This window comes from Phaseolus vulgaris, chromosome 3 (assembly GCF_051622355.1).
Source record: "Phaseolus vulgaris cultivar YP4 chromosome 3, ASM5162235v1, whole genome shotgun sequence".
Taxonomy (NCBI): domain Eukaryota; kingdom Viridiplantae; phylum Streptophyta; class Magnoliopsida; order Fabales; family Fabaceae; genus Phaseolus; species Phaseolus vulgaris.
The window spans coordinates 8421083-8438460 of NC_143500.1; the positions used below are offsets into that span (position 1 = coordinate 8421083).

At 32.7% G+C, this 17378-nt stretch overlaps 2 protein-coding genes across 3 annotated transcripts; one reads left to right on the forward strand and one right to left on the reverse strand.

Moving 5' to 3' along the window:
- The first annotated feature begins 5147 nt into the window (after positions 1-5147).
- LOC137839014 (protein RALF-like 32) lies at positions 5148-5792 on the forward strand. The gene has a single exon (XM_068648143.2). The coding sequence runs from the start codon at positions 5210-5212 to the stop codon at positions 5561-5563; it is 354 nt and encodes a 117-aa protein (XP_068504244.1). The 5' UTR covers positions 5148-5209; the 3' UTR covers positions 5564-5792.
- Positions 5793-7438: 1646 nt separating this feature from the next.
- LOC137806459 (uncharacterized) lies at positions 7439-14196 on the reverse strand. Of its 2 annotated transcripts, none has more exons than XM_068606598.2 (3): positions 14075-14196; positions 12560-13835; positions 7439-8092 (listed from the first exon to the last, which is right to left on the reverse strand). In XM_068606598.2, the coding sequence occupies exons 2-3, from the start codon at positions 13753-13755 to the stop codon at positions 7978-7980; spliced, it is 1311 nt and encodes a 436-aa protein (XP_068462699.1). In that variant the 5' UTR covers positions 13756-13835; positions 14075-14196; the 3' UTR covers positions 7439-7977. The 2 variants fall into 2 exon arrangements, with proteins under 2 accessions (XP_068462699.1, XP_068462700.1); XM_068606599.2 differs by having other exon boundaries at positions 12560-13824; positions 14075-14179.
- Positions 14197-17378: the final 3182 nt, after the last annotated feature.

Here is a 17378-nt window from a genome sequence, read left to right on the forward strand (position 1 = left end):
ACTAGAATAAATTAAAAATCATTTGAAATATTTTTTTTAATTGAAATACATGATTTTGCGTTTACTAGTCTTAGAGAATCTTGATGAGAGAATTTTGTTTAATAGTATTAGAGAGTCTTAATGAGAGAATTTTATTAATTGTTCAACAACAAATAAAATGACTATTACAAGTATTTATAATATTTACAACGTTCAAAAGTGGTGTGTTATGAATTTACAATGAATAATTGTACATTAACAAACATGCAAATAGTTGGACAACTCTAGAGTAACAATTCTCATCTTGACACATGTACATTAACATGCAAGCAAGCAGATGAATAATTGTACACTAACAAACAAACAAACAGTTGGATAGTTGTACACTAACAAAAAAAAGCAAACAATTGGACAGGTGTACACTAACAATTCTTACTAACATCTCCCTCAAAGTCAAGGAAATGATTTTTCGGAAGAAAATGTTTTCACATTGAGTTTGCTTCGAAGAACGTAAATTGAGCTTAAAATAACGACTTTGTTATATCATATGCCCACTAATCAAGAGCAGGAGTATGATAAATATAAAACCAACATCAATCTCTATGTGTTAGTACGATTATGAAAAACTGGATTGTGAGTGATGACTACAACACTTTGATTGTCACATAAAAAGTATTGGAGTAGTGTAGGAAAATTTGTATTTATGTGAGTAAAGTAGAAATTCATGAAAGTTCAATAAATGTTTAAGCTAAACTTCTATATTTTGTTTTGGTATTGGAGCGAGCAATAAGTTGTTGTTTACGAGAGAACCCAGATATTAAATTAGGATCAAGAAAAATGGTTGTTGCTGAAGTATAACGTCTATTGCCAACATTTGATGCCTAATTAGGAATATCATACCAATCCAAGAGCACCAAATGATTTATAATGAATATAAGGATGTCTACAATTATTTGGAGAAAGATACCAACCAGAGTCATTCCAACAATCAACAATAGTAGAGGTAAGACTAATTCTTTCAAGATAAGGTACCCCAGTAATAAAATAAATACATTTAGAAAAATAACATAAATCATTCCATAAATTAATCTGATCACCACTCTCAACAGTCCAAAAATTATTATGTAAAACAATATCATAATATTCATTAATATCAGGTCAAATAAACGAAGAATGAGAAGAAGACACAATAATATCAGACCAAGGCATATTTGTGTAGGCAAAATCCCAAGCTAACCGAAGAAGATATGCTTTGTTTTTCACCTGCAAATTAAGCACTTGCAAACCCCCATCGTGCTTAGAACTTCCACCAAAATTCCATTTAATAATAACCAAACCAACCTTATTAACATCCCTAGTCCAAACAAAATTTCTAATCCATCTGTTGAGGCCATTTATAAATTTGAAAATTGTATGCATAGTTAACTAATTAAAACTATTATGGAAAGACGAGACATCTTGCTAGCAATTGATGGTTTGCACAATAGAAAGCTGATAAAACTTAAGGAATAATGCAACTTGCACAACAAAATATTAATGGTGCTAAACCGAAGATTTTGGGAAAAAATTCACAATGATTGGAGTTAAAGCAACAACATCTAATAATCTCATTCGAGGTAAATGCTTCATATGTGATAGAGCTATTGATGTTTTTTATGATTCAGGAGCTAGCGATTGTGTGAAGAATCTTCATTTTCCTATCATATCCATGCCCTATGATATTGTGGTATCTAGTCTTACTGATGAATCCATTACTACTTCTTTTGCATGCTTAGGATGTTTTGTGATCATACATGGTAGAACTTTTTCAATAGACATGATTTGTTTCCCGTTCTCTTGTTTGGATGTAGTATTAGGAATGGATTGGTTTTCATCCAATCATCACGTCCTTCTCTGACTACAAACATAAAACTTTGATCTTTAGTACACCTTCATGAAAAAACTCTAGATTTTTAAGTAAAGGTGACTCTAGACAAATAAAAGATATTAAAACTTTTATGATCTTATTTTCTTTCGTTGTAGAAGAATCTCTTTATGTGAATAATGTTCCCATTGTTAACGAGTTCCCTAAAGTCATTCTTGAAGTCATAACTAAGTTCCTGCCATAAAGAGAGCTTGAATTCACAATAGACCTAATCCCAAGTTTTAGTAGGATATCTATTGTCCATATTGCATGTCTTTAGTAGAACTAGTTAAGGTGAAGAAGCAAGTGGAGGAACTTTTACAAAAATAGTTTGTGAGACCAAGGTGTATTCCCTTGGGGAGCACAAGTGTTATCGGTGAAAAAGAAAGATGGTGACATGTGAAAGTGCATTGAGTACCGTCAATTCAATGAAGTGACGATCAAGAATAAATACCCATTGCCAAAGAACTTTTTCTACTCATGACCATCTTTAAAAAGTTTACAAAAGCATTTGTTGAACTTGTTTGCAAACCCAATAGACGACCCCCTAAGCATCTAATAGGCATTTTTCCAAGAAATTTTAAGCTCTATTAACTCCTCCCTTACTAGAGCTAACCATTTATTTTGTATATGATCTATAAAAACTCCTTGCTAAATAGAGAATATTTCACAAAATAAAGGTTTTACAAAGAAAATGCATTCTCTTTATGTTACCTAGTAGATGATCTATTGATTTTTCACTAAGAACCTTTACGAGCACTTTTTCATGCAAAATAATATATTCATGTAGAATGGCTTATAGATTCAATCGTCCTTTCTACATAAGAAAACTTTTATTTATAAAAATCTTGTAAAATGTCATTGGAACTATCATGCAAATCCTTTGTCCTTGAGTCAATGCTTCATCAAAGTATGGTTGTCTTTTGGTTGACATATTTTTTTTTTAGCAATGAGCTTACTATGCATAAGACATTTTTTTTCTCTAGAAATACTTCATAGTGCTAATAGCACCAAATTGAACATACTATCATTTAAATGGTTGGTTCACTTTATTAAAATTTACATGGGAATCTTTGATTCAATTGATGATGAGAAAATGGATTAGTAATTCGAATTGTTTATTATGATATCCACATGTTGTCTACTTTTTATTGGTAACGTTATCTAGTCTCTTTGTGCTTCTTATGTTGTCATATATTCTTGGTTGTCCAACTTTAAATATCTTCTTTGCAAACCATCTAATGTTTAGTTTTTTTATCTAATGTCTAGTCATTTTGAACTTTTGAAAATACTTATATTATTTTTGTATGCTTGTTTGCTTTTATCATAAAGATCTATTTTTCTTTATTCACACTTTAAAAAAACATGATTAAATAAATCAAAATTTAGTATTATTTATTATCACTAATATCATTGGTTGCCTCAAAAAGTTTCAAAAACACTATACTGATTGATAAAGATTAAACTAGTGTCTATCCATGTATTACATCCTCTATATCTTAAAAAATACTTGTTTAATAAAACTTTGTTGTTGCTGTTATTAAAGCTATGGTTTGCATCCAAGTCAAAAGATTTTTCTAGTTATGTCCACATGGTCCTTAAACACAAAAGTAAAAATGAATCATCAAAAGAGATGGGCATTCAAAGGGAAGGTAAAGGAAATCATATATGCCATTTTCATCTTTTATATTTATGCAGTTGATATTATCCTGAAAATAAGAGGCTGATTAAAAAAATTCCTGAAAATAAGAGTGCAAATCGGGAAACAACTAGTCTGCATACAATGATCCTCCCACATACCTTCCTAGTTTATACTATGATGAAAATAAAAATATCTATGCTGCTATAATATAATGAATTGATTAGTGTTTTGCTGGCCATGTGTTGTTTTTGCAGGCACAAATAACAAACTCTATAATGACATAGAGTCTAGTATCTTGCTTTGAAGCTACGAAATTCTCACACCAAATAGCACTCTTGTTGTCCCACAAATGTGTATGCCATGAAGTAATTTTTACATATATTCCAAGTATCTATTTTGGGCAAACCCCTTTGTCCCACAGTACAAAACAAATCTTAACATTTTCACCCACAAAAGAATATAAACTAGATCCTTAAAAAACCAGTGTCCTACGTGCAAACATAAGCCTCTTCACCATACCATTTTGTATTTACCATGTTAAATATATAAAAACAAACCATTGTCAAGTCCCAAACGCTTGCTACTACTGAAGCCTTTACTTGTCTTGATGTTAAACAGAAGCACTTGTCCAATAGTAATATTCAGATAATTTATGTCTATTTTTATATGTTGGCCTCAACCGAGTCACACCGACACAGAGGTTGAAAGAAGCTGTTTCATATAATTGATGGAAATACTATTCAAATGTTAAGTTTCAAACCTGTGCAATGTGTGCCACTTTCTGTGATTAATCTAAAATAATAGGAACCAATTCCAATTAACACACTCAAATCACAGTTTTATCCTTGCCTTTGCAAATTCCATGTGTAATAATTTGAGGATGGTGTGAAAATAACTCTTTTAAGTTATGTTTATTTTGTTGATTTTGTTGGAGTCTAAGGAAATTCATAAGGATCCCACCAATCACCTTTTGGTTGAGGTCACAAAGACTGAGTTTAGGTTGGGCAACTTAGAGAAATATGTACCAAATATTTTAGATGCATAATTTAAGTCAACACTCACTCACCTTTATCTCTGTTCTTTCCTTTTTCTTTTGTCATCATAACTCCCTTCCTATAATCCTATTTACCTTATCCCACATTTGTTCATGTATTCTTTTTTAAGTATGTGTAAGGTCTTCAATAAGAAACTTGGCTAAAACAGATAAGTAACTATTTACTCCCATGATTTTCTGCATCTTTTTGCACAATTATCTTATAAACTTAAATTTTACAAAGAATGGACAAAAATAAAAATCAACCAAGCATCATCATATTTAAATGCCACAAAACCAATCATGTGTTTCCTATGAAGACTTGTTTTAGGGGCCACAAATAGAAAGATATTATTTGAATTTTATCTTCAAGAGAGCCACTTAATTTGAATTATCCCTTACATATACATTATTATTAGCGAAGTAAATCATAGTCTTCACAGAAAAGAAAGAAAAACCATCTGTAGCACATGGAAAATAACATAATTTCCATGTTGTCCAAAGAGTTTGGTGAAGTGCGTTCCATCAGCTTGTCACTAATGCAACTTGCATCTTTTTCAAAAGGGTGGTGTCATATAATATAATATTCTCTATATAGTGCTTCTTAGTGGAAGGTGGAAGGAAGTGTACATCCAAGACTCAGAACAGAAGAATGGCCGCAAAACCATGGACCATTAGACTTTGTTTCTTCTACTTCATGCTCTTCAGCTTTATGCATTTCAGCTGCTGCACTGTGCTCTCATTCACCAGTCATGTAGGCAGATGCAATGGCACCATAGCTGACTGTAATCAAGAAGATGAGCTGTTGATGGAGTCAGAAATAAGCCGAAGGTTTCTGGAGCAGAAGTCATACATTTCCAATGGAGCTTTACAGAGAGACAAACCAGTTTGTAATGGTGGTGGCTCTGGTGAAGCTTATAGTAACAGTGGAGGATGTCTTCCTCCCCCCTCAAATCCTCATAATAGAGGCTGCTCTAAGTACTACCGTTGTAGGTCTGACTCTTGACTGCATCTCCATGTAAAGAATCTTTGAAGGTTGTTCATGGATGAAGCCTTTTTACATAATCTTTATGTTGCCCATTAAATTTCCTAGGAACTTTTGAATTTGAAATTATAGAAAATTTCCAAATGGTTCTCTAATAACTAATATCACACTACTGCTAGCAGATTGAGTGCACTAAAGCAAAGATCAATCGCTATGATTATATCAATTATCAGTATCTTTTCATGTCCAACTCTTTCTCTTTGTTCCATTATGCTAGTTGGAATTTAATTTTTCTGTGTGTTTTGGTGGAATGTTTTTGTAATGCATATTTATAAATGCAAACATAAGGTATAAAATGCAATATGAAACACAGTTTGCAATCTTAGAGAGTAGGCATCAGCCATAATTCTAGTTTAAGTTCCACATACAAAGACCCAATATCAACATACATGATAAATAAATGTTGAATTAAAAACCACTAGTGTATGATGTATCCATTAGATAATAAAATTGGCTTGGCAATGTGAGGTGAGTTGCAAATTGATAGACAGCAACTGGTATGAGAATAAGGACTGAATACAATTTGAGTACAAGGATTCCCTTCCAAGATACTGAGTGCTTGGTCTTCCGATAACATGGGTGGTAAAGGTTGAGAAGTTTCTTACTGAGAGAGAGCCTTGTTTAGTAAAGAAACATGGAACACAGGGTGAATTTTACTCTATGGTGGAAGGTCTAACTGAAAAGTAACTGCTCCAATCTGTTTTTTTATCTGATATGGACCATGAAAACGTGGACTCAACTTCTCATTTCTCTTCCCAGCCAATGATACATGGTTGTAACTTGAGATACACCCAATCTTCTTCATCTGATTCTGTGCTTTGGCCAAATTTCCTTTGAGATCATGTAACATTTGATCCCTGTCATTGGTCAACACGTTCACCTCTTCCACAGCTGACAGAACTGTGGCTGCTTTCAGAAGATAGGGTGGGTCACCACCATACAATGATTTGAAAGGAGTCAATTTCAGAGAATTGTTGTAGTTAGTGTTAAACCGGAACTTAGCCCAACTCAACCACTTAGGCTTAGTTCTTAGTTCCATTGAGGCACCTTAGATAAGTTCCCAAGCATCGGTTGACCACCTAAAGGGATGGCTAAGTGCAAGGAAATGAGCATATTTAGTGAATCTGTCAACCACTACTGCGATGAAATCTTTTTCGTGAGACTTTGGAAGCCCTTCAATGAAGATAGAATTGAAATACGATTTACTTATAAGAGGCCTAAAACAAATATGCTATGTGAAGAAAGTCAAATATGAAATACATAGATCCACATGTTTTTGTAATTTTACCTTGATAATTACGAGACGTTTCTTACGCTTTTATTTTATTTTTCATTTATATTAAAAAAACTACTAAAAACACATTTTTATTTTTTGTTTTCAGGGCAAATATTTGAAAACAAATATTAAACCATGGCATTTTTTTAATTCAAAACTAAACAAAAATAATAAAATCTGCATGCTAGCCTAAATTTTCCCACATTCCACTGCGTAAATTAAAAGTGTCCAATTGAGTAGGAGATACAAGAAATAGATAGATACATTCTCCTTTTTATCCGATTCTAAAATACCTGACATTTATTTCCTTTTAATATGAAAGTATAAGTGTTTAATTTGATAACATTTATTAAAAGGATATTTTTAAATACTAACTTCTAAATCTGTTGTACCTTCCATTTTTTATTTTTATTTTAAAATACGCCCTTTTCTCTAGAAACTAGTTTTTTGAAAAAAAATTATTTCGATAATTAACTCGTTAGAAGTGCCGAAAAAGCTTTGGATTAAATATTATATTAATTGATTAGAGAAATAACTCTTGTAAAGAAACAAGTACCAGGTTGGATACAAAATAACTTTCTATATACCCCTTTGGTCAGCTAGATATAGAATATTATCAAAACATGGAAGATTATGCAACATTTGCTAGTGTTCGGGTACACCTATCGACACCATCACCACAGTGCCATTTGTCGGAGTTCAAGTCAGCATCGTAATTGTGCACATATAGCATCTTAAGTTGAAAAACAGTGGCTTCTGAAGCATCAGCAAACTCAATAAAATCCTAATAGCCAGCCGTAATAAAGTTAGAATGATGAATAAACAAAGAAAGGATGTCATAGTCTTTTAATCTAGGCTGGTAGGATCTAAATCAGTTATGATTCATTAACTGGAGAAAAAATCCTGATAAACTAGTGATGAATTCCTATCACATTCTGCATGAATTGCCTTCCATGATCCATGGCATATATGCTTGAGCCATGATGAAATAGTTTACGTTCTGTTTAAGACAGAGCACAAGCATACACAGGATAAGGACATATCTCAAGGATAATAACAGAAGTGACGAGATTTCCAAGCATAATTTTCTAGTTCAAATTCATCTAGTTTCCCAATCCTTCAATTTTCTGCTTCCTTTAGGTTTTGACATAGACGCGTTCATTGCTGCCATTTTGTCATTATACTTCGCACGAAGTGGGTCATTGTAAGTCCATCTGCATAACAATTCAACAAGAATGTTAGAAAACAATATTTCAGCAGTGAATATCTAAGTATTAAATGCTTCTTGTACTAGTAATAATTAACAAAGAAACCCTTTTTTCAGTGGAACGGAAGGCCTGGAGGTTAGCTGAACTAAGAAAAATGAATTCCTATAAACTGTGTTAACAAATCCCATACTAAAGCCCATCATTCCAAAGATTATTGCAATAAAATGATTGCAAACCTATTATTCACCTAAAATGAGTGCAGGAACAAATTCTGGTGTGAAATTAGTGTATAGACTCCTTTTGTAGTTATGAATCAGAAGTGTGGCAGAATTAATTTAATAAGTTACATCAACATCTAAACAGAAACAGCTTCAGCATTCGGTAGATAATATAAGTAGCATTTAAGATGGTCACCGAAGGACAGGGAATATATCTTTGTCTAGACATTAATTTCAAAGCATAACTTTTACATGTATACTCTCTCAGCATCAAAAAATTACAAGCAACAAAACAATAAAAGTAAAACTCAAGTACTATGAAAACCACTTTGCGTCAAGATCTTACTAAACATATAGAACTTAACTCTGTCAGTTTCTATTAACATTATCCTAGAAGTCCATTGAATCAACAGCATTACTGTGATACTTTGCATGTCAGTGTTGAGAAATTTTATTCAAACTAAAATTACTCAAGTCTGCAGATAAAGCTAATGAAATAGTTAGCTCCCTTTCCAAGTGAACCCACTTGAACATTTAGAACAAGGAGTAGGCACAGAAATCTTCCAAGCCATTTTTCATTCAGAAATCTAAAGAGAGATCCACTTGAACAGTCAAAGTTAAGAGTGCAGTAACACAGTTGCCCCACTTTAGCAGACACAATCTGCAATGATTGACCCTTTCAGCTACTCCCTATCACTCCAGCAAGGTATATGGTCAAAAGTGTGTAGGAAATCACTTGAAAGTGTGGGTGCAAGGACTGGAAGGAAAGTACCAACATACTCTAAAAGAAATATAATCGATACATGATCTGAATTTTATTACATAATATTTAAATCCAAATGCATGTATTGTTCTGTTTTGCCATATCTGTTGTTTTTAGTGGACTTGAGTATTACTAAATTCAGACCACAATTTTCTTCAGCCGAGAGGTGTTTGGCCAACAGAAGATACAAGGTAGAAGACTACATGTAGAAGAGTATAGAAGAATTTTTAAATTTCACCAATGTATTTTTAACTCCAAATCCGTAGTTTCCATATGAAAAATCAAAATACCGGGAACTTCTAATAAAAATATTAAATACTTAAAACTATAGTATTTAAATGCTCCAAAAATTCCTTTTCCTATTCTAAATTACCCTACCCAATTACAGCATAGGAGTGTACAGGAAAAAGGAAAAAGAAAGTATGTGTCTACCCATACTAAGAGAGGCACATATCTTTCAAACAAAATGCATTATGAAGGGCTAAAGACATATAATAGTTATTATAACTTCAATTCAAATCCCTATTAATGAAATGTTCAGAATTATCATACAAGAGAAATTATGAGAATGATGTTACTAAAACAATACAGAAATAATCACCATCATCATCAATTCCAAGACTATTATCAGAAATTAGGATGTTCAGTTCATGGTACAAACCATAGATCTCACTGGGATAGAAACAATAGGTAACTGCATTTTACAAGTAGCAGCTATGTATGCTCCCAAATTACTGATTCCAAAGCAAGACCAAGGGAGGATTCCTGTGCAAGACTTAAAGAGTATTTCAACCCATATTCTTGATCAACGTATTTTACCACAACTCATTTGTACCTCATACTGGACATCAGGAGCATGATGTCTGCAAAATTGGACATCTAGATTTGACCCAGCATAAGACTAGACAGACTCAGACACATTATTAGAAACAAACAAGCCTAACTCACTCCTAAAAGCTAGCTCAAGGAGGAGGAATATTCAAGCTTTAGAAAGAGTATCATGGCCATATTCCTAGTTGATGTGAGACAAGGTTATTAGAACCTGTCCAGTCGCTAAACCAGGAAAGACATGGATTAGAGGTTCAAAGATTCAATCGAAGTCTAACCAATTCAATAAAATACTATTATTTTAATTTTTTTATATAATAATACAACATATTAACCAGTATTAATAAAAATAATGCATAAATTTCTAAAATTAAAATTTAAACTTCACTTAAAAGTATCATAAAGTTATAACATATAACAAAAGTATGTCATATATGAAAGCAAACAAATCTAATTCATCATATTTAACCTTGATAATAACAAAAATCCATTTGCAACTACAAGTCTATTGAAAAACCAACCGCAACAAAAAGAAACACATATTTTTGAGCCAGCTAGTTGAACCTTTCTACCCACCAGTTTTATCCCAATTTTAATCAAATCCAACTTTTAGGAAATTTTGGACTGGATATTCTTTGGTTCCTAGTTAAACCGGTCAATTCCAGTTCTGACAACCGTAATGCAGGACATCTTAACAATCTTAAGGAAAAATAATAGAGTATAAATTAGGCCTTGTATAACTAAGTATAGATGTAAAAATATCGAAGTGTAAAGCAAGCAATGTAACAGAAAAATTGGTTATATATGGAGTTACCTTTTAGATAAAATAAAACATGGGCTGCTAATGAACAACTCATTTAAATTGTGGCATGCAATATGATCCTAATATCCAGAAAATTTCACAAAAGTATTAATCATGAAGACCCAAACAGAAGAGAAGACATGGCTGTTATTGTAAAATTTCAAAAGGAACATGTTTTTCTACAAAATGAATTCCAAAATGACAAAATAGGATTTGTGAGATGTCATAATTGTGCTTACTCTCAATGTTGTGAAAATCGCAGGTATACTCGTATACTCACACGACTCAACCATTTTTTAGAAGAAATCGAGTTGACTCGCATGGAGGATTGCTGGCTGAGGGGATCAGAACAAGTTTGCAAGTAGATAGCTGGATCGGAGGATCGTTGACGGTCTCCGATCCGTTACTCGGGCCAATTTAAAAAGAAAAACTTATCTGATGTTTTGAAGGCCCAAGGATGAGGCCAAAACATGTTTCATCTGCTGGTAAATCATGCAGCTCTGAAATCACGTTCACAAAACCCTAAAAAAGCCCCAAATCAAACCTCATTCACTGAAATTGTGCCACTCACACCTCCGTTGCCCACGCCTATTGTTCTCCTCGCCATCAGCGGCACCAATTCTGTTTTTCTTGCTCGGGTTTGGCATTGTTGTGTCATTGTTCAAGATCTCACACACTGCTTGCCGTAGCAGTCATCATCGCCCTCACCACCTGCAGCTGTCATCACGCTTGTCGTCGTCACACCCCCGCCGTTGCCACTGCCTTCTCTATTCTTCTGCTGCCGCGGTTCTGCAGCTCCCCTCTCTGTTATTTTCATTTTTCTTGTGCTGTCGCGGGAGGGAGAGCTCCTCTTTTATATTTCAATTTTTCATTTTAAACGTTCATGAATTTATTGGTTGTTTTAACCATGAACTTTTTATGAATTATGAACCTATTTTTAATTGTGTATGTATTAAATATAATTTTTTATATAGTAATAACTCTTATGAGTCGAGTTATGAGTTTTAATTCCTTTTCCAATCCTCTTACGATCTTCTTCGAGTTTCACAACATTGCTTACTCTAACTGAAATATTCCTTTAACTATATTCCTTCCAATCAACTCTCCTTCATCAATCTCATTCTCAAGCACAATCAAATTCCTTGATAAGCAAAATGATAGGTAGCAGCAAGCAAGAATGACCAAAATTACATAATTAAGTATAAAAGTATTTGTATTCCAGTAACGGGTCTTAGTCAAGGGAGTTCAGATCCTGGTATACTCTGTGTACAACAGGAAAAAATGAAGATTGCCATGCAGTTTCAAGAGGGTAATCACTCCCAGCCCAAGCCTAATTCCAGTATATCTTCTACACAACCTACTATAATCTCTCTCCAACAACAAACCAGCAAGCCCTCCTCCCATGCTCTGCTGCCAGGTTGAAAGTTAGTTATCTCTTCTCCTAAAACTGCACAGGTACACCATACCTTTTTCCTATCTCTACACACCCATTACTAAGTAATCTTGGGCTTTGAGGCAGCATCACAAAACCATTATTCATAAAAATACTTAACTCTTCAGATGTGATGACTTGTGAAGTAATAAGCAGTAAAATTTACTAAATCATGAAAGAGAAAAATAATTATAGATGAACATTTCACTTTTGACCTAACCTTCTCAACATCATTCCAAGAATGCAAAAGTTATGTGAGAACATTTCAGACCAGTTCCACAGCAGATGAAGTTCAGAAGTATGGTAAATACGAACAGATATGTAATATATAGTTCTCTTGGGATAAGACAACAACAAAATAATATCAAAGAATAGAACAAGTAATTTACCACTCTTCTTGAAATAATAGAAAGTTGAAAATTGAACTTACGGGTTGTTCCAATCAGTTGTATCCTCGTTGACAAGATGGGTCCATTTAGTTCTTCCACTACGACCAAAGTGCTTGACTTGCATAACCTTGGGTAATATTGTCTTGTCCATTTTATCCTCCCCAGTTGGAGCTGAGAAATCACGTGTGAAAATACCATCAGATCCAACGGTGGATGCCAGGTCGTCAGATTGAGACTGGAAGAAAGCTCCTTTGTGATAGTATTTCTGCATAAATCTCCATTTCTGCTTTGGTGGTGGAGCAGGTTTCGGATTCTTTCTTTCCCACTCCCTCCTCTCTTCCTCTGTCATGTTTCTCACCTTCTCAATCTCTTCTTTTTCCTTCAACATTGCCTCCCGATCCTCCCTGTCCCTCTTGATCCTACCAATCTCCCTAACTTTCCAAGCCTCATATTCCTCAGCCTCATTGACTTCATCATCAGTATCCACATCAGCAATATTGGCCTCCATTTCCAAGTTTTTCTGGATTTCTTCATCCTTTCGTATCTCCTCAACAACAATCTGCTTCGTTTCAATCCTTCTTTCCTCCAACCTCCTTTTCCTTGCATCTTCAAGTGCCTGTTCCTCAGCCTCAAGCCGTTCGCGCTCAGCAACGGTATCTCTCTCAGACTTGGGAACAAAAACCGGCTTCACCATAGCCACTCCAGTATATTCCTCATCAGAATCAGTCTCATATTCAGATTCCTCCTCCTCCTCCTCTTCTTCTTCCTCCTCCTCCTCTTCCTGAGGAAGCGCCTCTTCCTGCTCTCTTTGAAGCAACTTCTCTTTAATCAGCCTCCTTCTTTCTGCCAAAGCATTTTCATCATCTTCTTCCATTTCCAACCATTCCTGCCTCCTGGCCTCCTCTTCAATGGTGGAAACAATCTCAGCCTGCCGAATGCGGCGATGATCAGCCCGAACCTCCTCCCGGTTATCAATCCGACTCTCAGCCAAACGCCGGAGCCTGCGATCATCTTTTCTGACTATAGCAGTATCTTCTTCGTGACGAGGAAATACTTTCTCCAAGGCAGCTTCCCTTGAGGGTCTAATATCAGCAGCGGCAACGTCTTCATTCTCCTCATCAGCCCATTCAGGAACTTTACCAGGCCAATAACGCTGAACTTTTGTTTGCCCAATTTTACCTCTGAGCTTATCCCTAATCGCTATTACAGTATCACTAACACCCGCTGTCACCGACATCTTTCTTCCTCAATCGAACGCGACTACGAATAACAACAAAGTAGTTTCGATTCCCTTCTCCACCAAACCCTATTTGTCACCTTAAATGGGTAAAACATGTATACAGCAACAGAAATTTTCAGATAAAGTAAAATTGCAAGAAAGTGAATAAACGAATGAAGGAACACAAAAAGAAAGGATATGGTGAATGATAAATTTTGATTTGCGAAAAAATTGAAAGCTTAACCCAAAGAGTTCGATTCAAAATACGAACAATTGACATGATAGATAACAGAAGAAGATAAAGAAGACAAGAGCGATAGAAGTTTGAAGGACTTACTGTTACAGAGGCCGAAACCCTCTCTCGTTTGAGGCAGCGCGTCGACCAGCACCACCTTGTTCTGTGAAACTCCTTCCTGTGAATTTGATTTGAAAACTCTGTAAATATTATTATTATTGTTCGCGAATTTTTTAATACTTTTTGTTTTTAAATTTTAAAAAGACATAATTACTTGTTAATACGCATATAATATATACTAGTGCGCGGCACTGTATTCACTTTTTTATTAAATTAAAAACTATATAATTTATTACAAATGAATAATTAATTAAAATATAATATAATTTAAAATATATATATATATATATATATATAATTTTATAAAAATAGTATTAAGAGAATTATAAGTCTTTTGAAAAGAAAAGTTACTGGATTGTTTATTTTATTAAATAAATAAATAAATTCTTTTTTATTTACTAAAAAATAAAATTGTCTAATTAAAAAAAATATAAATATTTTTATATTTTTTCAAATAATTTTATTAGTTTTAAATAAAATTATTTTAAAAAAATACAAATAGTTATTTTAGTTTTAAAAAATAAAACGATAAGAATTTGTCTACATAACAAAAATAATAATTTTATTTATTAGTGTTATATATATATATATATATATATATAATAATGATAAAATTAAGAAAAAAAATAAGAAATTAAATAAATATATACTAAATTCAATACAAATGGAAGGGTTGACAAATTTGTTGAAATTATAACTAATTAAAAATGTTTAAAATATACAACTCATTTTTCTTATATTATTCTATAACTCTTAATATTATTATTTTAATTATTTTTCTCATCATTTAATTAATTTTTTTTTTTTTAAATTATCACATCAGTGATTGTATACACCTGAATTGTCAAAAGTATACTTATTTATTTTCTAATGTTATCTTTATATATTTGAAATAGTAAATGTTTAAACTTACTTTTTAACCGTTAAATTATTATTTTTAATTCAAAAAATAAATTTAAAAAAAAAACATATTTTGTTGGTACATAAGTAGGGAAAATGGATATCTATAGTAAACAAAGAAGTGTGGAAGAAAGAGATATGTGATGTTGAAGCCTCTCCAAGAGTAACTTTCTTCCGAATTAACCAATTTTCTCTTCATGTATCGCATGATCGTCCTTATAATACTTTTTCAAAAACTTTCACTTGATTCTGGAAGGTTGAAACCATAAGGTTTCTTATTTTACATATATGCAACCGAGTATCACAAATCTCACATGTCTATTCCTTTTTCTTGTGATGGTTTTATAAAATTTCCTCACAAATTTCTAGACCAAAGGTTAATTGAAATATAGTTGTAAATGGTGAATTGATCAAATGATCAAGATATCTTCTCGAACGAATTGTGCCCCAACAATGTTTGTCACTTATGTAATTTGTAGTACGAACTAAGAAAATAATCAATAATTTGTTTATGGAAGTGGCATGAACAGGAGTTTAGTTTAAAAGTCAAAATACTTCAAAGTTTTAGCCTAATTAGGAGTGATGATACTTTCAATTTTACAAAGTTTGATCAAAGAGGAAAAAGTAGGGGAAGCACTACAACAATTATCACTTTAGGCAACAGCATAAAAGCGTGGTCTAAAGCATTAAAATCGTGGCCTAAAGTTTAGGCAACGGTTTTTTAGCCGTGGTCTAGGTGAGCGTGGTCGTTGGTAATAGACAACGGTTTTTTTAAAGACAACAATTTTAAAACCGTTGCCTAAAATCTTGATAACAACCACAATTTTAAAAGCGTTGTTTAAAGTATTGACAAAAACAACAATACATTTCTTTAATTTTATAAGAAGTACTCATACAAAAGTTCAAGATAGCAAAAATAAATATTAAAGGATAATGTGTATTGATAGAAGTGACTCAACAAAAAAATCTCACATATTTAAATAGATGTGTTCCAACTACATAATCAAAAACTTTCTTAAAGTATATTGATAACAATCATGTCTTCAAAGTTAAAACTACTAACATAGTTAAAAAAACATAGTCTATTGTTTCTTTACTACATATCAATAAGTTCATTCTTCTTCAAGATTGTCTTCGTAGTCTTCATTTCCTTCAAGCTGCAAAAAAATGCATAAATATATTTTAATTAAATCTAATTCAAACAAAATAAATAAAGCAACTACCAAAATATAATTGTATAAATAATTAATAACATGTCTTAATCAAATCCATTACACTTTGATGTAACACTAGACAATTGCATGTATGTGTTTACAACACAAAATCAAGAGTACCACATATTCCAATCCATATCACTAAACTTATTAACATGATTGAAATTCCAATATGATTATGTATGTGTTTATATCTCCATATCCAAGTGGAAAAAAAAACAAAACTTAAGGACAAAATAGTAACTTCTAAATGTACTCCTCCAACATTACAAATCAAAGCAATTTCATGTGTAACTTGAAAATATTTCTCAAAGTCCAGTAAACAATTTTCAATTATATATACCTGCTCATAATGGGGACCATGGGTGGATAAAGATGAATGTAGCCCCACTCCACTACTTTCTTTAGTTAAAACATGTGTCATCATATTATTTATGTCATCCTCTACCAAAATATAATTGTATAAATAATTAATAACATGTCTTAATCAAATCCATTACACTTTGATGTAACACTAGACAATTGCATGTATGTGTTTACAACACAAAATCAAGAGTACCACATATTCTAATCCATATCACTAAACTTATTAACATGATTGAAATTCCAATATGATTATGTATGTGTTTATATCTCCATGATCCAAGTGAAAAAAAAAAAAAAAAAACTTAAGGACAAAATAGTAACTTCTAAATGTACTCCTCCAACATTACAAATCAAAGCAATTTCATGTGTAACTTGAAAATATTTCTCAAAGTCTAGTAAACAATTTCAATTATATATACCTGCTCATAATGGGGATCATGGGTGGATGCAGATGAATGTAGCCTCACTCCACTACTTTCTTTAGTTAAAACACGTGTCATCATATTATTTATGTCATCCTCTTCTAAATATGGATTTTGCTGCTTTACCACAAATTTTACCATTTCCTCTAGAATTTCAATTTTCTTCGTCATGCCACTCACTTCATTTGCATGTTCATTTCTTATAGCAACAATTTCTTCCTTTTTTTTAATGTTGATGGTGTCATAGTCTTTCCATAACATCGTACTCTCCCGGGTTTCTCTTTACCAAATATTGATGAAATGCTTGTTCCGCATATTCACTTGAATTTTCAATAGAACCTTGAAGCTTAGTCTAATAAAAGATAATGAATTTTAATTATTAAA